The 23,911-nt window shown below is 41.4% G+C and overlaps 2 protein-coding genes across 2 annotated transcripts; one reads left to right on the top strand and one right to left on the bottom strand.

Annotated features, from left to right (window-relative positions):
• Positions 1 to 7: 7 nt before the first annotated feature.
• Positions 8 to 1,284, top strand: LOC133563823 (V(D)J recombination-activating protein 2-like; the record flags this gene model as incomplete). Its single annotated transcript, XM_061918091.1, has 1 exon — positions 8 to 1,284. A coding segment is annotated over one exon (1,086 nt), but the record flags the coding sequence as incomplete, so codon positions are not given.
• An 11,151-nt stretch (positions 1,285 to 12,435) lies between these two features.
• LOC133563439 (V(D)J recombination-activating protein 1-like) lies at positions 12,436 to 22,827 on the bottom strand. The gene is made up of 4 exons (XM_061917563.1): positions 22,674 to 22,827; positions 20,434 to 20,746; positions 16,869 to 18,004; positions 12,436 to 16,088 (listed from the first exon to the last, which is right to left on the bottom strand). The coding sequence occupies exons 2-4, from the start codon at positions 20,733 to 20,735 to the stop codon at positions 14,350 to 14,352; spliced, it is 3,177 nt and encodes a 1,058-aa protein (XP_061773547.1). The 5' UTR covers positions 20,736 to 20,746; positions 22,674 to 22,827; the 3' UTR covers positions 12,436 to 14,349.
• Positions 22,828 to 23,911: the final 1,084 nt, after the last annotated feature.

Here is a 23,911-nt window from a genome sequence, read left to right as displayed (position 1 = left end):
GAACTGGAATAGCGTCATTGATTGTCCACCTCGGGTGTTTTTGTTCGACCAAGAATTTTGTTGTTGCTCTGCTTATACCTTCCCAGAGCTCAATGACGGACAGTCTTTCCACACAGCTTTAGCCAAAGAGGACCGTGTTTACTTTCTCGGGGGCCACTCTTTGAAATCCAACAGCCGCCCTCCTCGGCTCTTTTGCTTGCATGTGGAGCTCTTGCAAGGTAGTCCGTTAGTGTCCTGTGACAGTCTTGATTGTGGTCTGTCCATCTCAAGTGCGGTAATCGCCCGCACAGGTCCATCTCATAAATATATCGTATTAGGAGGGTATCAGTCAGATTCTCAAAAAAGAATGGAATGCAGCACTGTGACTCTGGATGAGAAAGGGATTCACATTGAACCTCTCCAACAACCACAGTGGACCCCAGATATTGTTCATAGTCAAACTTGGTATGGTGGCGCTGCGGGGGAACTCGGCATGCTGCTCGCTGTACCAACAGAGGGCAGGTCGTCCCAAACAGATATGCATTACTTCTATCTGGTCAACTTCCAGAAAGAGGTAGAAGGTGAAGATGATCCGGCCCAGCAGTGCTGCAGTCAGGAGCTGTCAGACTACGACAACTCCACACCTCTGGAAGATTCAGAAGAGCTCTACTTTGGCCGAGAGCCTCATGAGCTGGAGGATTGTAGCGAGGGTGAAGGTGACAAATACAACGAGAAAGATGAGGAGGATGAGTCACAATCAGGCTACTGGATCAAATGCTGTCACGGTTGTCAGCTGGACCACAACACATGGGAGCCGTTTTATTCCACCGAGCTCCACCGGCCAGCCATGATTTTCTGCTCAAAGGGAGAGGCAGGACATTGGGTCCACGCTCAGTGCATGGAGCTCACGGAAACACTGCTGCTCACACTCTCCCAAGGCAACCAGAAGTACTTTTGTCTTGAACATGGTGGTCTTCCTCACCAGGAGACGACCCCACCTCGAAAAGTCATCCCCTTACAGCGCACGCCACTTAAAGTTAAACACAGGAAATCTCATACGAAACTGAGGAGCTCCCCCGTCAAAAAAAGTGTTTTCAGGAGACTTTTTGACTAACCGAAGATGATGTGTTTAACGGGATGCTTTCATCGAGAGCAGAGGTCTCCAAAATGTATTTCTGAAAGAGCTACTTTTACAAAACAATAGCTTATTTCAACCCAAACAAAGTGATAAAGCGTGTTATGTTAGAACAGAAACACAATGTTGTTATCCACAACTTGAAAACAATTAAAACGTGTTCACCTGCATTCTGTATTTCTGGGTACATTTCTTTCTGGTATGTTTGACATCATGGCGAGAAAACATGAATTCTGTAAAATGATGCTCAATTTGACATATTTTACTGTCTGGCATACTGAAGATTAGACAAACATTGGTTGAACCAAACTCACACATTCTTCATGGAACTATTCTTATATGCCCACCTTATATAAACGGGAACATTATCACAATTTCAAAAGGGTTAAAAACAATAAAAATCAGTTCCCAGTGGCTTGTTGTATTTTGTGAAGTTTTTTTCAAAATTTTACCGGTGTCTGAATATCCCTAAAAAAAGCTTTAAAGTGCTTGATTTTCGCTATTTGCGATGCGACTATCCATTTCCCTGTGACGTCATACAGACGTCACAAACAATTGCGAATACCACAGCAAGATATGGCGACATTAGCTCGGATTCAGACTCGGATTTCAGCGGCTTAAGCGATTCAACAGATTACGCATGTATTGAAACGGATGGTTGGAGTATGAAAGTATTGAAGAAGAAACTGAAGCTATTGAGCGAATAGCTGTTGACGCTATTCATAGCCATAGCATGGCCGAATAGCTGCGTTAGCATCGCCGGTAAAATGTGCGAACCAAACGATCAGGACTTTCGCATCTTGTGACACTGGAGCAATTTAAATCCGTCGATTGGTAAGTGGTTTTTTTTCGCATTAAATGTGGGTGGAAGTAGGGTAGCGTATCTAGTCAATATTACTATGATTACGTCAATATATTTGGACATCACAACATCTTTCCTTTTTTTTTTAAATTCATATTATGTTTATAAACTCAGGGAAATATGTACCTGAACACAGGAAGACTTTGAATATGACCAATGTATGATCTTGTAACGACTTGGTATCGGATTGATACCCAAATTTGTGGTACCATCCAAACCTAATGTAAAGTATCAAACAACAGAAGAATAAATGATTATTACATTTTAACAGAAGTTTAGATAGAACATGTTAAAAGAGAAAGTAAGCAGATATTTATCAGTAAATGAACAAATAGATTAAAAAATAATTTTCTACCACTTGGGACGGCGTGGCGCGGTGTGAGAGTGGGCGTGCGCAACCCGGGGGTCCCTGGTTCAAATCCCACCTGGAACCAACCTCGTCACGTCCGTTGTGTCCTGAGCAAGACACTTCACCCTTGCTCCTGATGGGTACTGGTTGGCGCCTTGCATGGCAGCTCCCTCCATCAGTGTGTGAATGTGTGTGTGAATGGGTAAATGTGGAAGTAGTGTCAAAGCGCTTTGAGTACCTTGAAGGTAGAAAAGCGCTATACAAGTACAACCCATTTATCATTTTATTTATTTGTCCTTAATAATGTTGACAAAAAATAATAGAATGATAAACGACACAATATGTTACTGCATGAGTCAGCAGACTAAATTAGCAGCCTTTGTTTGCTTACTTACTAATGAAAAGACACATAAGAAACATGTGTTTATTGTACTGTAACATTTTTTGTTAAAATAAAGCCAATGATGCAATTTATTATTATCGGGACAACACTACAAGATAGTATGCTGTCGTTCCATGTTGTTGACCTAAAGTTGCACAACTACAGGTATGCATCATATTTATTTCAACTCAATGGCATTTTCAACACAAACTTATTTTTATTCTTAGTTAATTGGAAATAAGGACCATAATTAATGTAGCACACATATAAAGACCAGTAAGGACACACAGAGATGGTGGTATTAAAGGGGAACATTATCACAATTTCAAAAGGTTTAAAACCAATAAAAATCAGTTCCCAGTGGCTTATTTTATTTTTCGAAGTTTTTTTCAAAATTGTACCCATCATGGAATATCCCGAAAAAAGGCTTTAAAGTGCCTGATTTTTGCTACCTGTAAATCCACCCGTCCATTTTTCTGTGACGTCTCATAGTGACGCCAATACAAACAACATGGCGGCTAGAACAGCAAGATATAGTGACATTAGCTCGGATTCGGACTCGGATTTCAGCGGCTTAAGCGATTCAACAGATTACGCATGTATTGAAACGAATGGTTGGAGTGTGGAGGCATATAGCGAAAACAAAATTGAAAAAGAAACTGAAGCTATTGAGCGAATAGCTATTGAAGCTATTCAGCGATCGCCTTCTAAACAACGATTGCATCTTTTGACCACTGGAGCAACTTAAATCTGTCGATTGGTAAGTGTGTGTTTGGCATTAAATGTGGGTGGAGGGAAAGGCTGGATGCAAATATAGCTACAAATGTACATACAGCTATCCTAAATAGCATGTTAGCATCGATTAGCTGGCAGTCATGCCGTGACCAAATATGTCTGATTAGCACATAAGTCAATAACATCAACAAAACTCACCTTTGTGATTTTGTTGACTTTATCGTTGGAAATGCATCTGCTTTGAGTGTCGCAGGATATCCACACATTCTTGCCATTTCTGCCATGTTAGCATCGATTAGCATGCCGTGCTAATCGATGCACACTCCACGTAAGACAACTTGAATCCGTCCCTGATCGTGTTGTTACACCCTCCGACAACACACCGATGAGGCATGATGTCTCCAAGGTACCGAAAACAGTCGAAAAAATGGAAAATAACAGAGCTGATTTGACTTGTGTGTGTAATGTGTTTGAGAAAATGGCGGATTGCTTCCCATTGTAACGTCACGGGTGAAAGGTCATCGCTCCGACAGCGAACAATTGAAAGGGGTTTAAATCGCCAAATTCACCCTTTTAGAGTTCGGAAATCGATTTAAAAATAACATATGGTCTTTTTTCTGCAACATCAAGGTATATATTGACGCTTACATAGCTGATAATGTTCCCCTTTAAGAGGAAAACGTGACAGGATATGTCCCAATAAAAATCCCCAAAATTATATTTTACCTGCTCATATTGTGATAAAAATGTCACAGGAGCATTGATAAACAAATAGTGATTAAGTTAAGTAGGGTTATTCCTTATCGAATGTTGCAAAGCTTCTGTTTGAACGGGTACTCGTTGGTCATTTCAAAACAGCCGTTCAAAATATCCAATCGTTTGGTCGGCTTACGGTAGCTTTTTACCGTGAATAGTAACGCGCCACATTGCTAGAACCTTCTGGCAAGCTATTCGTAAAGGGATGGTAAACTACGAGCTGGAGACCCCTGATCAAGGGAATAAATAATGATGTCATAAATATGAACAACTGAAATCAATAACAATTAGCATTTAAATAATCCATCGCATATTTACCAAGTGACCTTTTTTGTTTTTTTTACTTTGCTTCAATTGGTGTTTATCCATATAAGTCAAAAAAATTACCATATCAATTATTTTCTTTACAATTGTAATTATTTTATAAACATTGTTTTTTTCAGTTGTGTTTGTCCATCCATCCATCCATCCATCATCTTCCGCTTATCCGAGGTCGGGTCGCGGGGGCAGCAGCCTAAGCAGGGAAGCCCAGACTTCCCTCTCCCCAGCCACTTCGTCTAGCTCTTCCCGGGGGATCCCGAGGCGTTCCCAGGCCAGCCGGGAGACATAGTCTTCCCAGCGTTTCTTGGGTCTTCCCCGTGGCCTCCTACCGGTTGGACGTGCCCTAAACACCTCCCCATATGATGTATTAGTTGAATTATTGTAGGGAGGCGTTCGGGGGGCATCCTGACCAGATGCCCGAACCACCTCATCTGGCTCCTCTCGATGTGGAGGAGCAGCGGCTTTACTTTGAGTTCCTCCCGGATGGCAGAGCTTCTCGCCCTATCTCTAAGGGAGAGCCCCGCCACCCGGCGGAGGGAATTATTTTCTGCCGCTTGTACCCGTGATTTTATCCTTTCGGTCATGACCCACAGCTCATGACCATAGGTGAGGATGGGAACGTAGATCGACCGGTAAATTGAGAGCTTTGCCTTCCGGCTTAGCTCCTTCACCACAACGGATCGATACAACGTTCCGCATTACTGAAGACGCCGCACCGATCCGCCTGTCGATCTCACGATCCACTCTTCCCCCACTCGTGAACAAGACTCCTAGGTACTTGAACTCCTCCACTTGCGGCAGGGTCTCCTCCCCAACCCGGAGATGGCACTCCACCCTTTTCCGGGCGAGAACCATGGACTCGGACTTGGAGGTGCTGATTCTCATTCCGGTCGCTTCACACTCGGCTGCCAACCGATCCAGTGAGAGCTGAAGATCCCGGCCAGATGAAGCCATCAGGACCACATCATCTGCAAAAAGGAGAGACCTAATCTCGCGGCCACCAAACCGGAACCCCTCAACGCCTTGACTGCGCCTACAAATTATGTCCATAAAAGTTATGAACAGTTATGTTTGTGATCAAATAAAATAAAATTCATGAAGAAAATTACTCCAATTGTTTGATGTGCCCTTGATGTTCAAAGGAACCAAATCATCCATCCATTTTTCACCGCTTATTCCCTTTGGGGTCGCGGAGAGCGCTGGTGCCTATCTCAGCTACAATTGGGCGGAAGGCGGCGTACTCCCTGGACAAGTCGCCACCTCATCGCAGGGCCAACACAGATAGACAGACAACATTCACACCCACATTCACACACTAGGGCCAATCTAGTGTTGCCTATCAACCTATCCCCAGGTGCATGTTTTTGGAAGTGGGAGGAAGCCGAAGTACCCGGAGGGAACCCACGCATTCACGGGGAGAACATGCAAACTCCACACAGAAAGATCCCGAGCGTGGGATTGAACCCAGGATTGCAGGACCTTCGTATTGTGAGGCAGACGCACTAACCCCTCTGCCACCGTAATATTAAAGTTAAGTTAAAGTACCAATGATTGTCACACACATACTAGATGTGGCAAAATTATTCTCTGCATTTGACCCATCACCCTTGATCACCCCCTGGGAGGTGAGGGGAGAAGTGGGCAGCAGCGGTGCCGCGCCTGGGAATCATTTATGGTGATTTAACCCCCAATTCCAACCCTTAATTCTGAGTGCCAAGCAGGGAGGTAATGAGTCCCATTTTTATAGTCTTTAGTATGACTCGATCGGGATTTGAACTCACGACCTACCGATCTCAGGGCGGACACTCTATCTACGACTTTTCACACACACAAGTGAATGCAAGCATACTTGGTCAAAAGCCATGCACGTCACACTGAGGGTGGCCGTATAAACAACTTTAACACTGTTACAATTATGCGCCACACTGTGAACCCACAACAAACAAGAGTGACAAACACATTTCGGGAGAACATCCGCACCGTAACACAACACAAACACAACAGAACAAATACCCAGAATCCCTTGCAGCACTAACTCTTCGGGACGCTACAATATACACTCCCCTGATATTCCCCCACCTCAACCCTGCCCCCCCAACCCTGCCCACCTCAACCTCCTCATGCTTGCATGTTCCAAATCCCGAGCTGTTTTGAGGCATGTTAAAAAAAATAGTGCACTTTGTGACTTCAAAATAAATATGGCAGCGCCATGTTGGCATTTTTTTCCATAAGTTGAGTTGATTTGTTTTGGTAAAACTTGTTACGTTGTTTAATGCATCCATTAGGCATAAAAATGTGTTAATTCCACGAATGTATATATTGGTATCGGTTGATATCCGTATCGGTAATTAAGAGTTGGACAATATCGGATATCGGCAAAAAAGCCATTATCGGACATCTCTAAGAGAAAAAAAAAAACGCACGCTGTCACATGGAGCGAGCAAGACTGCCAGACCAAATGTGGCACAAGGCAGGAATAAATAGCTCTCTGATTAGTGAACAGGAGCAGTCGAGCATCCCAACCACTAATCAGAGGCAGGGGACGAAAATCAGCACCCATGGCAACTGAGAAAACAAACAAGGGTGCTGAAACAGAAATAAACAACAACTAAGGAAATACCAAATTCAGCATAACGTGACCCGGGCAACGGATCATGACACAAAAGAGTTGTAAACCACAAACAAAAACTCATACAAAACTAAAAAGTACATGCAAAGGACAGGCTAAACATGTAAAAAAAAATTATAGATATAAATGAGATCAGATAAAAAAACTAAACATTATCTTAAGAACAATCAGTCAGATAAAAAGCGGTTCAAAAGTTAAAAAGTGAACATAGGTCTCATGCTGGGTTAAAAGCCAGTGAGTAAAAATGGGTTTTAAGAAGGGTCTTGAAAGTAGTCAAAGATCGGGCCTGACTCACATGGAAAGGGAGATCGTTCCACAGCTTGCGCTTTGATTTCGGTACCTCCAGGAGCAGCTGATCAGCTGACCCGAGGGATCGGTGTGGTGGCAAGGGGTGTCACTCGGTTAGAAGAACAGGGTGGGCTTAGCCCCCAGGAGACTCCTTGATGCACAACCTTTTTGCTCACAAGTTTTTGGCAAGGTATTAGAATTACACCACACTGAATATATCTAAATGGTTGAAACTGAAAGTGTAAGATAGCTTCAATCATCTTCAGTTCGCATGAGATGGCCCAAACACATAAGGACAGGGTTGTTGCGTAGAAAAGCTAGCAGGCCACTTGCAAACAGGGCAAGGTTGCACAGATGATGGTAGTGTAAACAAACTTGCACAGCACTACAGAGTTGACCTGAAAACAGAGGACGTTCTGACGGAAAGAAACTTTCTTGCTTGGAAAACAGAGGCTGGATGTCCACCTAAAGATATTTTGTCGGTGCAACAACCCCTTTGACTTAGAATTGTTGCACTTGCAATATTGTTTTGCTTACAACCTGTTGTTACGCTCTTATAATTACACAACAAATACTGAATAAATCAAAATGGTTCGAAAAGCAATATTGTTAAATTCCTGTTATTATTGTAACGGAAATTTTTAAAGCATTTAGACCACTTGTGTCAAATTCAAGGCCCACAGGCCAAACCTAGCCAGTAGGGATGGATTATATGGACTGTCATAATAACCTGCCATTTATGGTGAAAACGATAAAAAGTGAAGATTGGGAAAAAAAAACCTTAGAACTCCGCCTTTTTGTGAGTGCATCCAGTCGTCAAAACACTACTCTAAAATAACACTAGAGCTATTAAACTACATCAATTAAGTTTAAGTAGCACACCTATAGTAGTGTGCTTTGCTTATCATACGGTATGGAATTTATGTCTCAATCAATCAATTAATCAATCATCCAATCAATCAATACAAAATAAATAGTTGACAAATTAGCAGAAGGAGGCAAAAATCAAGTTTTTAGGATCTCACACCAATCAATGTTACACCACTGATCGCCAACACGCTCTTCAGAGCAGACATCGAGGCAAATGTTCCCAAAACTGCGAGAGACTTCTTCTTTCATAATCTTCTCCGTGGTTCTGAGAATGTTGACTTTAATTGCAGAGAATCCTTGAAATTGCAACAAACGTGCCAGTTCTGAGACGACAAGAACCGAAGCATGTCTACTTCCGAGTTTAGTTCCGTAAACACTGCCGGACGTGCGACGTCATGATGCTATGTCTGTTTTTGGGTCAGTTTGCATTCACATAGGAGTCTGGACACATTTTTTTGTAATGTGAATGACTACATTAAATGATCAGATTAGACAAAAAAAAAAACTGGAATTGGACATCCTACCCTGCAGTGTTGTGAACACACTTCATGTAGCCTTATTGCTGCTGTGGTCTGGCTCGACCTTGCTAAGCTAACGGGGAAAACATGGACCGGATTTTCAGTACAGTAGTGCAGGCGTTACTGATGGAACGGATTGGATTGGATAATAAGTGCTGAAAAAATGTCTTCAAATTAATTATAATCATAATGAAAAATGACAGGTTATGTTATTTATTTAAACTCATATTCCTGCATATTTATATTAAATTTTTCAGCAAATTTTCTAAAATAGACCCAATCACGCCAATGGTGGGGTTGTAGGTGGGGAGCTGCTTACAGAGATAAGGCGGAGAAAGACCATGTAAGGATTTAAAAACAAATACAATAATTCAACTAATACATCATATGAGGAAGTGTTTAGGGCACTGCCGACCGGTAGGAGTCCACGGGGAAGACCCAGGACAAGTTAGGGAAACAATGTCTCCCGGCTGGTCTGGGAATGCCTCGGGATCTCCCGGGAGGAGCTTGACAAAGTGTCTGAGCAGTGAGAAGTCTGGGCTTCTCTGCTTAGGCTGCTGCCCCTGCGTCTTGAAGAAGATGGATGGATCATCTTCTATTTATGAAATATAAAAATAATGCAATAATCCATCCATCCATTTTCTACCTTACAGGGTCGCGAGTGTGCTGCAGCATATACCAGCTGCATTCGGGCGGAAGGTGGTGTACACCCTGGACAAGTCGCCACCTCACCGCAGGGCCAACACAGATAGACGGACAGCATTCACGCTCACATTCACACACTAGGGCCAATTTAGTGTTGCCAATCAACCTATCCCCAGGTGCATGTCTTTAATTGGAAATGTCAATAACAGTGCAATCAACTGATTATTTTTTAAATGAAATTTTGTATCAATCTTGGTAAATTACTTGCATGCATAATTTAAATTACCTTAAAAAACAAAAGATCTCTATGTTCACCCAAATGCCATTTTATATTATTTGTTTTCTTACTTGAAAGTATGTTATTTATTTGCTCAAAACTTAGTAACAATTTTGTTTAAAGTCCTATTGGGGTTTATTTTAGGGTGGAATATGCCAGCGATCTCTGATCGTATCACAAAGCGTTGCCTTCCAAGTAACTATCCACAGATAAAGGGGACCTATTATGCAAAATCAACTTTTCTTTCCAACTGGTACCTGCTTATGTCTATTTGGGATGTGCATAAGTACCGAAGATTTGAAATAAAACAATGTGGGCATTGCGGAGATATTTATAAAACAACCTTACCTTCCTTCATACATCCTCCGAACGGTCCGTTTGGAATTTGCTCTGACTTGTGACATTTTCTGACCTGTGAAGTCGGTGGATTATTATTGGTTAAAATGTACCCACACATACTTGTGCAAGTCAGCTATTTTAAAATTTTTGTAGAAGTGGATGTACCACAAAATGTCCACAATGAAATCCAAATGAAGGAAAATGCTGTCGTCTTGGTTTCTTTAGAAATCTGAAGTCTCTCCACAAACCATCAGCTGGTGATGTACGGCTCGATACTTTAATATATTGACACCAGATCTTTATGCTCTAATATTGAGTCTCAAATCAAAATATCAATACTTTTGATACTTCAGTTCAGGTGTCTAAACTTTTCCTACCAAGGGGCCGCATACTAAAAAAGTCAAAGAATGTGGGGGCCGTAACCGATATTGTGTCAGCTTTGTATTATTGCTGACTAAGTGTAGTAATATTATTTATTAGTTAGAAAATTTTCCGCTTTTTCTCATTGCATTCTGACTTGTTTTGCTTTTTTACTATTGTTTTTTTGCCATTTCAGAATAGAATAAGCATATTAATAATACAATTATATAACGGCATAACCTGGTATCAAAAATGTTACTGGTACAATAATAATGTCCAGTTAAACATTTAAAAGTGTTTATTATGGTTGTTGTATTTTTTTAATTAATTAATAAGTTAGTAATATTTTATTTTTTAATTAACTGGCTAAACATTGTTTATATTTTTTGTATATTTTATTTAAATTTCGAGAGCTTCTAACATTTTAGATCAAGAGTGTCAACGTTTTTCCCCAAGGGCAGCATACTGAAAAATCAGGTGTTGAGAGGCCATTTTGTTATTTTTTATTTAAAAATAAAAATATTATTTGAAAATACACAACTTTTTACATTTTAGCATTCAAGTTAGGTATATTTGCATTAAGTATCGGATTGGTATTGCCGATAGCAGCCTGAATTTTACTTGGTACCGGATCAGAAAGTAAATAAGTCGTATCGCACATCACTACTTTCAGCTCCACTTGAAGTAAAAAGTGCCTTAATTTAGTCTTTTATGATACATGGCAATGAAAATAAAATAAAATGGGAAGAAATCCCTAACCTTGGACTTTCTGAAAAAGTACTTTTAATGGTGGGCTCTGTGACTACTTAAGTAAGTAAGTAATAACAGTCGTTTGAAAATGCGGGAATGGTACGTCAGCAATGTTAGCTCCGTTTGTTGTGTAGCTTGCTTAGCCTTCTACTGTATGACAATAGTGTCATAAATAAGGATTTAGCTAAAAAGTACTTTCAACTGGACCAGTGTCTACTGGGTTAAAGTTAAGTTAAAGTACAAATGATTAGGTGTAGTGAAATTTGTCCTCCGCATTTGACCCATCCCCTTGATCACCCCCTGGGAAGTGAGGGGAGCAGTGGGCAACAGCATTGCCGCGCCCGGGATTCATTTATGGTGATTTAACCCCCAATTATAACCCTTGATGCTGAGTGCCTAGTAGTGAGGCAATGGGTCCCATTTTTTTATAGTCTTTGGTATGACTCGGCCGGGGTTTGAACTCCCAACCCACCGGTCTCAGGGCGGACACTCTAACCCAGGGGTAGGGAACCTATGGCTCTAGAGCCAGAGGTGGCTCTTTTGATGACTGCATCTGGCTCTCAGATAAACCTTAGTTGACATTGCTTAACACGATAAGTAATGAATAACTCCGCTGGTTAAAAAATAACGTTCAAAATATAAAACATTCTCATCCGTTTTCTACCGCACCTGTTCAAGCAATAACAATGTTATTAAAAAAGAATTAGAGACTTATTATACTCTAAAAATGTTGGTTTTACTTAAAAAATGCACGCATTCAGTTGTATTAGTACTTCGGTACTCTTGTCTTGTTCTGTATATTGTACAATATTTTGTATTTCTATAGTGTTTTTTATATTGTACAGGATTGCTTGTTATTTTTAATAGATAGTAGTCTGTTTATTTCAATTGTTAGTTTTTCCTTAATTACCTATTGTGTTATTTATTTTACCCCATATTTGTTCCCACAACCGCACCTTAAGTTAGAGTCTTTAATCTTGTTGTATGCAAATATAATGACGTCTTTTCTATTCTATTTTATTCTATTCCATTCAGTGTTAAAAAATATGATATGGCTCTCATGGAAATGAATTTTAAAATATTTGGCTTTCAGGGTTCTCTCAGCCAAAAAGGTTCCCGACCCCTGCTCTAACCACTAGGCCACTGAGTAAGTGTTTGCCACGATCGCAATGTAGCTTATGTAGCCGCTGTTGTTTACAAGTGGTCAAACCAGCAGTGCAAGAAAAGTAATAACATGATATGGAATAGAAACATTTTTTATTGCAATATACACATACATACGTCCAAGATTTAGCATTGGAGAGACTAAGGACTCAGTCGAAGTTGACCATTAGCCAGCATCTCGTACCAGATTTGCAGCCTGGCGTCCTTCCTTTATCTCTCTGTCCGCGTTGTCTCCTCTATGAGCAGACAACAAAACACGGTCTCGCTATATCATCTAGGATGCTGTGATGTGTTGAAAGTCAAATAAAAATTACAAGGCGGGTGGCGATCACCGATGTCCATATTCTATAAAATCTTAGCAAAACAAAAATCAACTACTAAACAGGTCTGTCGGAGCAGGGTCGAAAGCCTAGTCACCGTCGTAAGGAGGGCTTCATTTCCATCTAACAACCCCGCCTCTGAAAACAAACCGTTTTTATGAGGAGAAGATGGGTCTGTACAGCAAAATCAATGCAAAAATGTTCACCAATTTTGACATGTTTTGAAAACCAAAATGAAGTGTTAAAAATTGAAACAAAAATAATGTGACCTCTTTGAAGTAAAACAAATTGCATGATTAACCGGTGATTATATATGATAAATGCATTTTTTTTATTAATCACATGCCTTAACACGTAAACTTTGACAGACTTAGTCATTAATAATGGTACATGAGAATTCCACAGATAATTTTGTGTAAAATTCACACTTTTTTAAAAAAGTGTTCAAAAAAAAAAACAGATAATGTTCTGCGGCGTGCAAACTAATATCTGAAATTCAGTGTTAACAGAAAGCACAAAATGAGGAAGGCTGAGATGGAAATGTTTGTGAAGCATCCATCACCCAATACTTTGGAAATGCAATATAGTTTATCAAAATCCAAATTCAAGACAAGCCGCAATAGAAAACATTTTAAAACATGATGTCTGTGGAGGCCTGTGACAACCATGACAGGAAATGGTGATATTTTAGTTCTGCTGTGTATGGTTGCACATGACAGTAAAACCGAATCAAACAGTCAATCAAATCAAATAAAAACAACTAAATTGCTTGTCAGACAGCTACAAATGTCAAGGACAAGAAAATGCAACGCAATCAATCAAACAAATAAAGTTGCAAAGAAACTCGGTTTACATAACATCCTTCTGTCCATCGTCCATCTTCAGCCACTATTACCCAACCGACTGCTGGATTTTATACCAAGCTAAAGAAATCTCCCTGTGAAGGAATCGGCTGTGTTTGGCTTCACGTCGGACAAATTGCATTTTTTGGATGTATGAAAAATGCCACTACATGCTTTATTTCATGTGAAGGTGTCTAATAAGTATGATCTATCATCTAATGTCCACAAAAAAGAAACAGTTCAAAGTGACCTGGCATATATCCTACCACAGGGATGCCAGGATAAAGCAATAAATTAAGATTTTTCAAAAGGCACCTGTGAAACAAAAAAAACATTAAAGTCTATGTGATTACATTTCCTTCAGGTAAAAATTAAATCAACATACAGTGGCCACAAATGTGGTCATCTAAACACATTTTCCCATCCGATGATTCACAGCATTTTCTTCTGCTTCCATAAATATCCACTCTATAAATATGTCACATCCTTACAATACAATAAAATAAGCCATAAATCATGGCTTAGAAAGATTTTGCCAGTACCAAATGAAAGTGTGTGTGTGACACTATTCATAGGTTATGGGTAAGACACACACTTCATAAAACATAGCAGTCTTGAAATACTGATTAGTGAGGCTTAAACAAAGTAAGTTTAAAGTTAATGATGATGCAGTTTTTGAATTATGGTATGATATAAAAGTTTTAGGAAAACAGCACAAAATATAATAAAGAGATTATTAAATCACTTGTTCACAATGTAGGGACATCAGTCTTACCAATGTAAAATCAAACAAATCTTCAGGCTTAATTTCACATTAAGAACAATCAATCAGCTCCTGGGACATAATTCCACTGTTCTGAATGTCTGCGCTGGGTCAGTGGTTGCAAGCAGGGCTTTTGCGGAGTCCTTATGAGCCTCCATAAACCTCTGCAAGTACTTTGAGGTGTAAAGCCAGTGATGTTTCAGGACGTCCTCGAGTTCATAGGCCTTTGACTGACGTGCATTCATCTTACGGAAACGCCTGAACAGTTTGTTTGCTGACTCGTTCCCCTCACTTGCCCAGGCTCCGATAGACCCATCTCGCTCTATTATCTCGGGAACATGGGCCAGAGTCTTGTGCAGGTAATTAGTTATCTTGCCATTATACCTGTATTTGAAGGTAGAGGAGATGAGGTCAGCAAAGCGCTGAGAGTTAAAGGTGTAGCGGCACAGCTGGTCAGGACACTCTTTGGCTGGGCAGGTGGAGCGCCACACAGGCTTCATTTGAAGGTAAAGCCTCATCAGCTCCCTCAGGGCTTCCCTCCTCTCCTCTGAGGGAACCAGCTGACACACCACTTCCACAGCCTCCATGGTCATTAGCTTGCGGGCATAGTTGCCATTCATCCTCATCACTGGTTTGAGCTTTAGCTTCTGCCTCAGTTCTTTATCTACAGCTGCCCGCCAGCTGCGCCGTTCTTCCTTGCTGGGCTTTTCTTTTCGGTACACCTCTCCTATTTCATCCTGGAAAATTTTGTAGAACTCGGTGGCGTTGCCAATGTCACAATGTAATGCATCCAATGTGGATTGGGTCTCCATGAAGGGCTTGGCAGAGACCCCTTTGACTCTGTCTCGTAATTCCTCTACAGACTCAGAAAAAGGGTTGGTTCGCCAGATTTCATAACGATGCAGGTTCTCATCATGACTTCGTGTAATTGAGTGGAGTACTATATTTTCAGAGGCGTGCACTCGACTGGAGTCACACAGCGTGCATATATAGGTAGAGCCTGAGGCTTCCAGGCCCTCAAATTCGCGTACAATCTTCTCATCGTATCCCGTGCCCCTGAAGTGGAAGCGGAAAGATCGAGGCAGGCCAGCTATGGATAGGATGAGCCTACTCTTCTTCATTGCATTACGCTCTGCAACTATTGGCCCTAGGAGAGCTGTGAGTGTCTCGTGGTCTGATTCATCCGCAAACATCAGACACAGGGGTTTACAGGAGAGTTCGGAATTTGGCTTTGGCTCAGTGAAAATGGTAACCTCCTCGTTGTTTTCACCTCGAAAAACCGAAATAGACATAACGGTGAAAGAGAAACGCACAGCTTTCTCTGGAACAACCGGTCCCCCTCCATGTTTTTCACTGATATCTCCCATGCCATCACAAGATTCTTTGATCATAACACTGAAACCAAGGGTACAGGCACTGTCTTCCATCCCTATGTCTCTCAGCCCCTCAACAATGTCCTCCTCCAGGTCCTTTATTGCTGATACCAGAGCCACATCATAGCGGAATCTTCGAGTGATGGTGTCAGCTGGTGCATCATCTAATGAGCAAGTCCATCCAGAGAGCCCATCAATAATGCCAACGTTGCAAGCTGCAGACACATTTTGGAGAGCTGGCTGCCATTCGAACTGGTCAAAACCAGGGAGTAACTCTTTCTCTGCAGCTCGGAGAGTGTGCAAGGGCTGGAAGATCTGGCGGCCACTCGTGGCTTTAACAGTCCGGTACATTTTGTGATATTGGCTGCAGCTCAGGAAAGTGTTGACCCTAATGGCCAAACACACAGCCGGATGCAACGCAAAGCCCCTGCCTGCAAAAATAGACAAATTAAAGAGTTTCAGTCAAACACAAAAGTAGGCAAAATAAAACTAATTTAAAAGGCAAGAAGAAAGAAATGCAAAGGGGACATCCAGATAACTAGTTAGCACCAAAATGTGAATTTTAGCTGCAGGTTAGCTGCAGAGACTATTTTGTTTACTATGGAACTTTCTGACCACTACCTGGAAACACCAAAACTGTTATTCAGAGCACAGAAGCTCATGGATACAAAATATACAATTTACTAATTTCCAAATGTTATAATAGGCCAGAGGGGTAAATCAGCAAAGCTGGCAAAAAAAATATGTATTGGCTACAGATGAAAACAGATAACAGCTGGCTTCAATTCCCAAATGGGGAAGTTGGTGTTGTCTGTGACATTTGCACATACAAGAGCTTGCTGGTGTTCTGATTCAGCCCCTTCACAAGAGGTGTTATTCCATATCAAAGGGAGTATAAAAATGAAAGACTGACAGTCAGGCAGAAAGAGAGTGAGGGCTGGAGAAAATTAGGGAGAACAACAATGGTGGTGTACCATAGACAGGGATGGACAAGCATGAAAAGCTTTTCAATCAAAAGCACAGAAAAGCTCCTTTTTTTAAAATACTGAACTTTTACACACTGAACTTTTCAACTCGTTAATTAAGAGAAGAGTGGAGCCCTTAGATTATGCCCGAAATAAATGAGAACTAATTAATTAAGCTGTTTGTGTCTTTAGGAGCTATGAGGGATGTACACTGATTGAACAAAGGCCTGATTAATAGCCTCTTACCTTGCATCATGACCTCTAACTCATCTGCTTTCTGATGTTCATTCCCAGATCTCAGTGCCAGCAGATACAGCGTCAGACACACAGACTTCAGGTCGCCACCTTCCTCTTTTTCTGCAAACGCCTTCACCTGATTCTTCAGTTCCCTCAGTCGATGCTTCTGGGCCCGCCGTGTGAGCGATAGCAAGTGCTGCCGGGGTCGTCCTCCTTTATTGGTTATCAGGTAGTTGTCAAGATATGATGATTGATGTCTCGTTGCATCCTGCATTTGCAGATCATGGTCCGTACAGTGTGCTTTAAATGAGTCTAGTCTTACTTGTCGGCCACAGCCATCTCTCGGGCAGACCAAAAAAAGAGAATATAGGGCCGACAAAAAAGTTTTGGCAGGAAGAATGAGGTCATTGTTGGCACAGGGTAAGTTGCAGGCCGGGCAGTGAGGTCCTATAATGTGGTTGTATTTTATGATACAGCTGCGGCAGAACAGGTGCCCGCAGGGGCCTTGAACTGGGTCAGAGAGCAGATGGTCACACACCATGCAAGTAAAAGAACAGAAGAAGTCAACAGGGAGATTCTCAGACATAAGCTTGCTACTCAGGTGCTCCTTCTGACAATGTGTGATGGTCCTCACCCAGTGATCTCTTTGGACACTGGGACTTCTCCATCCCTTTAGCACAGGACCATGAAGATGGCCTCCAAACGGTCTCAGAATCCGAATCTCACCGCTGACAGTGCTGTGGCCTTGGTCCAACCTTATTCTTTTCCCTAAGCAGTGGGCCCTGGGAGTGACTTTGATCCTTTTTCTTCCCATCCGCTGGTACAAATGTTTCGTGGGTGAACAAATGTGGCAGAGGGCATAATGAGGTTTCCATTCTGGGACATTGGTCCTGGATAAATTGCAAACACCCCCTCCTTGCATGGCTATTGTCCAGCAGCGATGGCAGAAGGAAAGAGGATGGACGGATTCTGTATCATGTCTCACATTCACTTTGAAGACTTTAAGAATGACATCTGGCCATTTTGTTGACAAGCAGCCCATTTTGCGAAGGGAATTCCTGCTTTCGTCATCCAAAGCTGCATGGACATCATAGACTGGGCCTTTGACTTTTCTTAAAGTGGTTCCACAAAGGCGGCACAGACACCTAAAAAGAGATCAACAATCATACATGTGTTTTCAAAGAGAGAGATCCAATACAGTTGTCTCTCTCTACATCATGGTTTCACAACATTGCAGATTTTTTTTTTTTAACGTTTTTAATTGAAATTATCAAAGTTAAAAGTTAAATTATCACTGATAGTCACACACATACTAAGTGTGGTGAAATTACCCTCTGCAATAGACCTATTCCCTTGTTCCACCCTCTGGAAGGTGAGGGGAGCAGTGAGCAGCACCAGTGATTCAACCCCCAATTCCAGCCCTTAAAGCTGAGTGGCAAGCAGGTACGTAATGGGTCCCATTTTTGTTGTTGCGAGTGTCAAGTTGCCCCAGTTTTTCACAACATAACGAGCCGGTGGTTTCAACCATGGAAGCCCAGTTTTAACCTAATAAGTTATCCCGGAAGTGATGAAGTATTTTTATGCTGTTGCCATGTTTTAGTGGACGGGCGACAGCTACACCAACGTGACGCTTCGAGGATCCTTTGTTACCGGTGAGTAATGTAACTAACAGTAGAACATACTTGCCAACCCTCCCGGATATTCCGGGAGACTCCCGGAAATCAGCACCTCTCTCGAAAACCTCCCGGGACAAATTTTCTCCCGAAAATCTCCCGAAATTCACACAGAGCTGGAGACCACGCCCCCTAAAGCTCCATGAGAAGTCAGCAATGTTGTGACCCACTTAAACAGGACAATACTGCCATCTACTGTACATAGAATAGAATAGAATAGAATAGAATGTACTTTATTGATCCCTGGGGGATATTCAGCACCACAGTTCGCTCACAATAAACAATGATAATAATAAATATCCATCAATCCATCCATCCATCCATTTTCTCCCGCTTATTCATTTTGGGGTCGCGGGGGGCGCTGGCGCCTATCTCAGCTACAATCGGGCGGAAGGCGGGGTACACCCTGGACAAGTTGCCACCTCATCGCTGGGCCAACACAGATAGACAGACAACATTCACACCCACATTCACACACTAGGGCCAATTTAGTGTTGCCAATCAACCTATCCCCAGGTGCATGTCTTTGGAAGTGGGAGGAAGCCGGAGTACCCGGAGGGAACCCACACATTCACAGGGAGGACATGCAAACTCCACACAGAAAGATCCCGAGCCTTGGATTGAACCTATGACTGCAGGACTTTCGTATTGTGAGGCAGACGCACTAACCCCTTTGCCACCGTGAAGCCCATAATAAATAATATAATATATATAATATATTATACATACAATATATAATATATGAATAATAAATAATATAATATACAATGTATTATATATTCACGGTGGCAGAGGGGTTAGTGCGTCTGCCTCACAATACGAAGGTCCTGCAGTCCTGGGTTCAAATCCAGGCTCGGGATCTTTCTGTGTGGAGTTTGCATGTTCTCCCCGTGAATGCGTGGGTTCCTTCCGGGTACTCCGGCTTCCTCCCACCTCCAAAGACATGCACCTGGGGATAGGTTGATTGGCAACACTAAATTGGCCCTAGTGTGTGAATGTGGGTGTGAATGTTGTCTGTCTATCTGTGTTGGCCCTGTGATGAGGTGGCGACTTGTCCAGGGTGTACCCCGCCTTCTGCCCGATTGTAGCTGAGATAGGCGCCAGCGCCCCCCGCCACCCCGAAAGGGAATAAGCGGTAGAAAATGGATGGATAATGTATTATATATACAATATATAATATATGAATAATATAAATATATTCTACATATATTCTACATTTAAGTGCAGTCAATGAACATTAGGGAGTCTGTTCTGAAGCCACGGCAGAACAAAGGTTACTGAAATAGTGAAAGGTAAGTGTTGTTGTTGTTTTTTTAGAAACCAACATGCACAGTAGTTAGTAGAACAACTGTGTTTTTATTACTGTTTATTTGATAGGTGCCATCTGAAATTCAACTATTTCTTTTGTTTATATATACAATAAAATAAATATATATAGCTAGAATTCACTTTAACTCAAGTATTTCTTATATATATATATATATAAAATATATATGATATACTTGCGTTGGTGAATTATACTACTCTCCTCTTAACCACGCCCCCCTCCCCAACCACGCCTCCGCCCCACCCCCGACCACGCCCCTGACCCCCAGCCCCCACCTCCCGAAATCGGAGGTCTCAAGGTTGGCAAGTATGCAGTAGAACATACTCAAGGCTACTATATTGGGTGAAATAAGTGTAAAGGGGACTATATGGATGTTATTTCATGTTTAAAGGACTATTATTATGTTAAAATTATATATATTTAGAAAGTCGGAAATAGTTTTTTATGATCTGTGAAAATATTCAATTTATTGATAATCCTACTTCGTAATAATATGTTCATCCCGGTTATGTACGATCCCAATTAACCGTGATAAACGAGTGACAACTGTAAAAGGTTTATGTAAATAAATCACCTGAGATGGTTCATGTGGTTTTCCATTTCTTCTAGCCTCAAATCCATTTTTTGGCCAGGCCCTTTAACATTTTCCTTGACACAACCTGGACTCACGCCGTTATCTAACGCCATACTCGGGTTACAGATGCCTGCCATGGCTTCGTTCTCTGGCTGCATCTCACTGGGAGCAGGGGCCCTCTCAATGGACTTCACTCTGAACAGTTTAAACTTCCACTGAGAGTACTTGGAATGAGGATGGTGGAGCTCAGCCGGCATGGATGATCGGGGGCCATCTGTCTCTAAGCTTTCCTCTGCCATCATCGGACTTAGGCCTAGAAGAGGTGGAAAAAAAGGAGCGTTATGTGAATGGCTGACTAATATTCATATGTAACAAAATAAAGGAAGAAATTAAGTCCCCATGAGAAGCACATGTAAGGATGCAGTATAAATATTTCAGGGTTCCTCATCACATCCCCAGGCCTAGTTTTCTTGGAGCACTAACATTACTGGAAACAAACATAGCAGGTATCCACTGCACTGCAATACTATGTTAATGCATGACACAGTTCATAAAGATTTATATATATATATATATATATATATATATATATATATATACATATATATATATATATATATATATATATATATATATATACAAACCACGTTTCCGTATGAGTTGGGAAATTGTGTTATATGTAAATATAAACGAAATACAATGATTTACAAATCATTTTTAACCCATGTTCATTTGAATATGCTACAAAGACAACATATTTGACAATTTATGATTATTTTGCAAATAATCATTAACTTTAGAATTTGATGCCAGCAACATGTGACAAAGAAGTTGGGAAAGGTGGCAATAAATACTGATAAAGTTGAGGAATGCTCATCAAACACTTATATGGAACATCCCACAGGTGTGCAGGCTAATTGGGAACAGGTGGGTGACATGATTGGGTATAAAAACAGCTTCCCAAAAAATGCTCAGTCTTTCACAAGAAAGGATGGGGCGAGGTACACCCCTTTGTCCACAACTGTGTGTGCAAATAGTCAAACAGTTTAAGAACAACGTTTCTCAAAGGGCAATTGCAAGAAATGTAGGGATTTTAACACATACGGTCCATAATATCATCAAAAGGTACAGAGAATCTGGAGAAATCACTCCACGTAAGCGGCATTGCCGGAAACCAACATTGAGTCACCGTGACCTTCGATCCCTCAAACGGCACTGTATCAAAAACTGACATCAGTATCTAAAGGATATCACCACATGGGCTCAGGAACACTTTAAAAAACCACTGTCACTAAATACAGTTCATCGCTACATCTGTAAGTGCAGGTTAAAGCTCTACTATCCTAAGCAAAAGCCATTAGTCAACAACATCCAGAAACGCCGCCGGCTTCTCTGGGCCCGAGATCATCTAAGATTGACTGATGCAAAGTGGAAAAGTGTTCTGTGGTCTGACGAGTCCACATTTCAAAAATTTTTAGGAAATATTCGATATTGTGTCATCCGGACCAAAGGGGAAGCAAACCATCCAGACTGTTATCGACGCAAAGTTCAAAAGCCAGCCTCTGTGATGGTATGGGGGTGCATTAGTGCCCAAGGCATGGGTAACTTACACATCTGTGAAGGCACCATTAATGCTGAAAGGTACATACAGGTTTTGGAACAACATATACTGTCATCTAAGCGCCGTCTTATATATGTATGTGTATAGGTGTTCCTCTCATGTAATTTCTTTGACACAGAAGTTGCTAAGTGGCAGCCTGATTCTTTTCCAGATTGTCAATTATTTATATTTGTCATTTTGAAAAGATGGAGAGCAGACCGGCGCTCTACCCCATAAATTATAAATGTGAAGACAGAGGAAAATTGAACAGTACAGAGTAAAGATATTTCACAATACATTGATATTGAAGAGACAGGAAAAGAGAACAAGTCACTGAATAAAGATCAAAATGACTTATTTCCAACACAAAGTTGTTCAGTTAAACAGTTCATAATTCAACAGACAAGATCAATGATGTCAACCTGACTCCAATTCCATCCAGCATTACCTAGTCAAACAATCTCATGAAATATTTATGCATAATATATATTTTAAGTCTTACCATTGTATATGTTTGGCCCTTGCAGCAGCATCTTCTGTCTATGCACCTACTTTGAGGACTCTATTTATTTCTAATGCTGAACTCTCTTTTGAGACCCACAGCCGAGCCTGTGTGCACGAGTGTCAGCTGTGCTCCTACCTTGTTTTTCAGTCTCAGCTGGCGTCGGTCTCTTGGGGGTCCTCTCTGTGTGGGGGCACAAGGGAAGCCCTGGAGCCAAAAACCCAGACACACTGCCGTGTGTGTTTGTGTTTTACTTTCACAGCTTCAGGCATCTGTTACCAGAAGTCAAACCTCCATATTCTGGAATTCATGTTGTCTTGGGTTTTGTGGCTTGTATTTGTACCCTTCCTTCGTTAGGATCCCAACAGTCAACGCTCACCACCTGATACCGCCAGCTGATTTCTACCCCCAAAAAACAAGGTCGCACGTGTTCATAGTTTGGGGTTTAACACAAACAACTTTTTACCGACTATGTTTGTGCATACAGGAATAAAGGAGATAAGTGTTCATTATTTGCAAAACATACGGAATTACGGAGTGACCACACTTAGTAAGTCTGTGTAAATTGTGTGCAAATATGCATTTGACGGAGTGAGTTATCATCCTTGAACCTAATAAAAAAAAAACATTTTGGCTGCAGCTTTCTTTTTGCACAATAAAATGCAGTTTGCTTAAAGGCCTACTGAAACCCACTACTACCCACCAGGCAGTCTGATAGTTTATATATCAAAGATGAAATATTGACATTGCAACACATGCCAATACGGCCTTTTTAGTTTACTAAATTGCAATTTTAAATTTCCCGGGAGTTTTTTCTTGAAAACGGCGCGTAATGATGACGTGTACGCTTGACGTCACGGGCTGTTAGGAAATATGAGCGCTGCACACACACACAGCTAAAAGTCGTCTGCTTTAACCGCATAATTACACAGTATTTTGGAGATCTGTGTTGCTGAATCCTTTGCAATTTGTTCAATTAATATTGGAGAAGTCAAAGTAGAAAGATGGAGTTGGCAAGCTTTAGCCTTTAGCCACACAAACACACGGTGATTCCTTGTTTAAAATTCACGGAGGTTAAACTTTACTATGGATCACAGCGAACATGGATCCCAACCAAATGTCAACCAGCAGGTTTCAGTGAGAAAATTGTGGTAAAAAGTCGCTTCTTACCGGAGATCAGCTGAGCTTGTGCCGCCCATGAAGCTGCCGTCAACTTCCCTGAGACATTGACACCCGTGGACACACACCTCTCCGACTATCAGGTACTATTAAACTCACTAAAACACTAGCAACACAATAGAAAGATAAGGGATTTCCCAGAATTATCCTAGTAAATGTGTCTAAAAACATCTGAATCCTGTCCCAATGCAATCGCG

The sequence above is a fragment of the Nerophis ophidion genome, linkage group LG12 (assembly GCF_033978795.1).
Source record: "Nerophis ophidion isolate RoL-2023_Sa linkage group LG12, RoL_Noph_v1.0, whole genome shotgun sequence".
Taxonomy (NCBI): domain Eukaryota; kingdom Metazoa; phylum Chordata; class Actinopteri; order Syngnathiformes; family Syngnathidae; genus Nerophis; species Nerophis ophidion.
The sequence above is the reverse complement of the archived record's forward strand: the minus strand, read 5'-3'. Positions and strand labels throughout refer to the sequence as shown.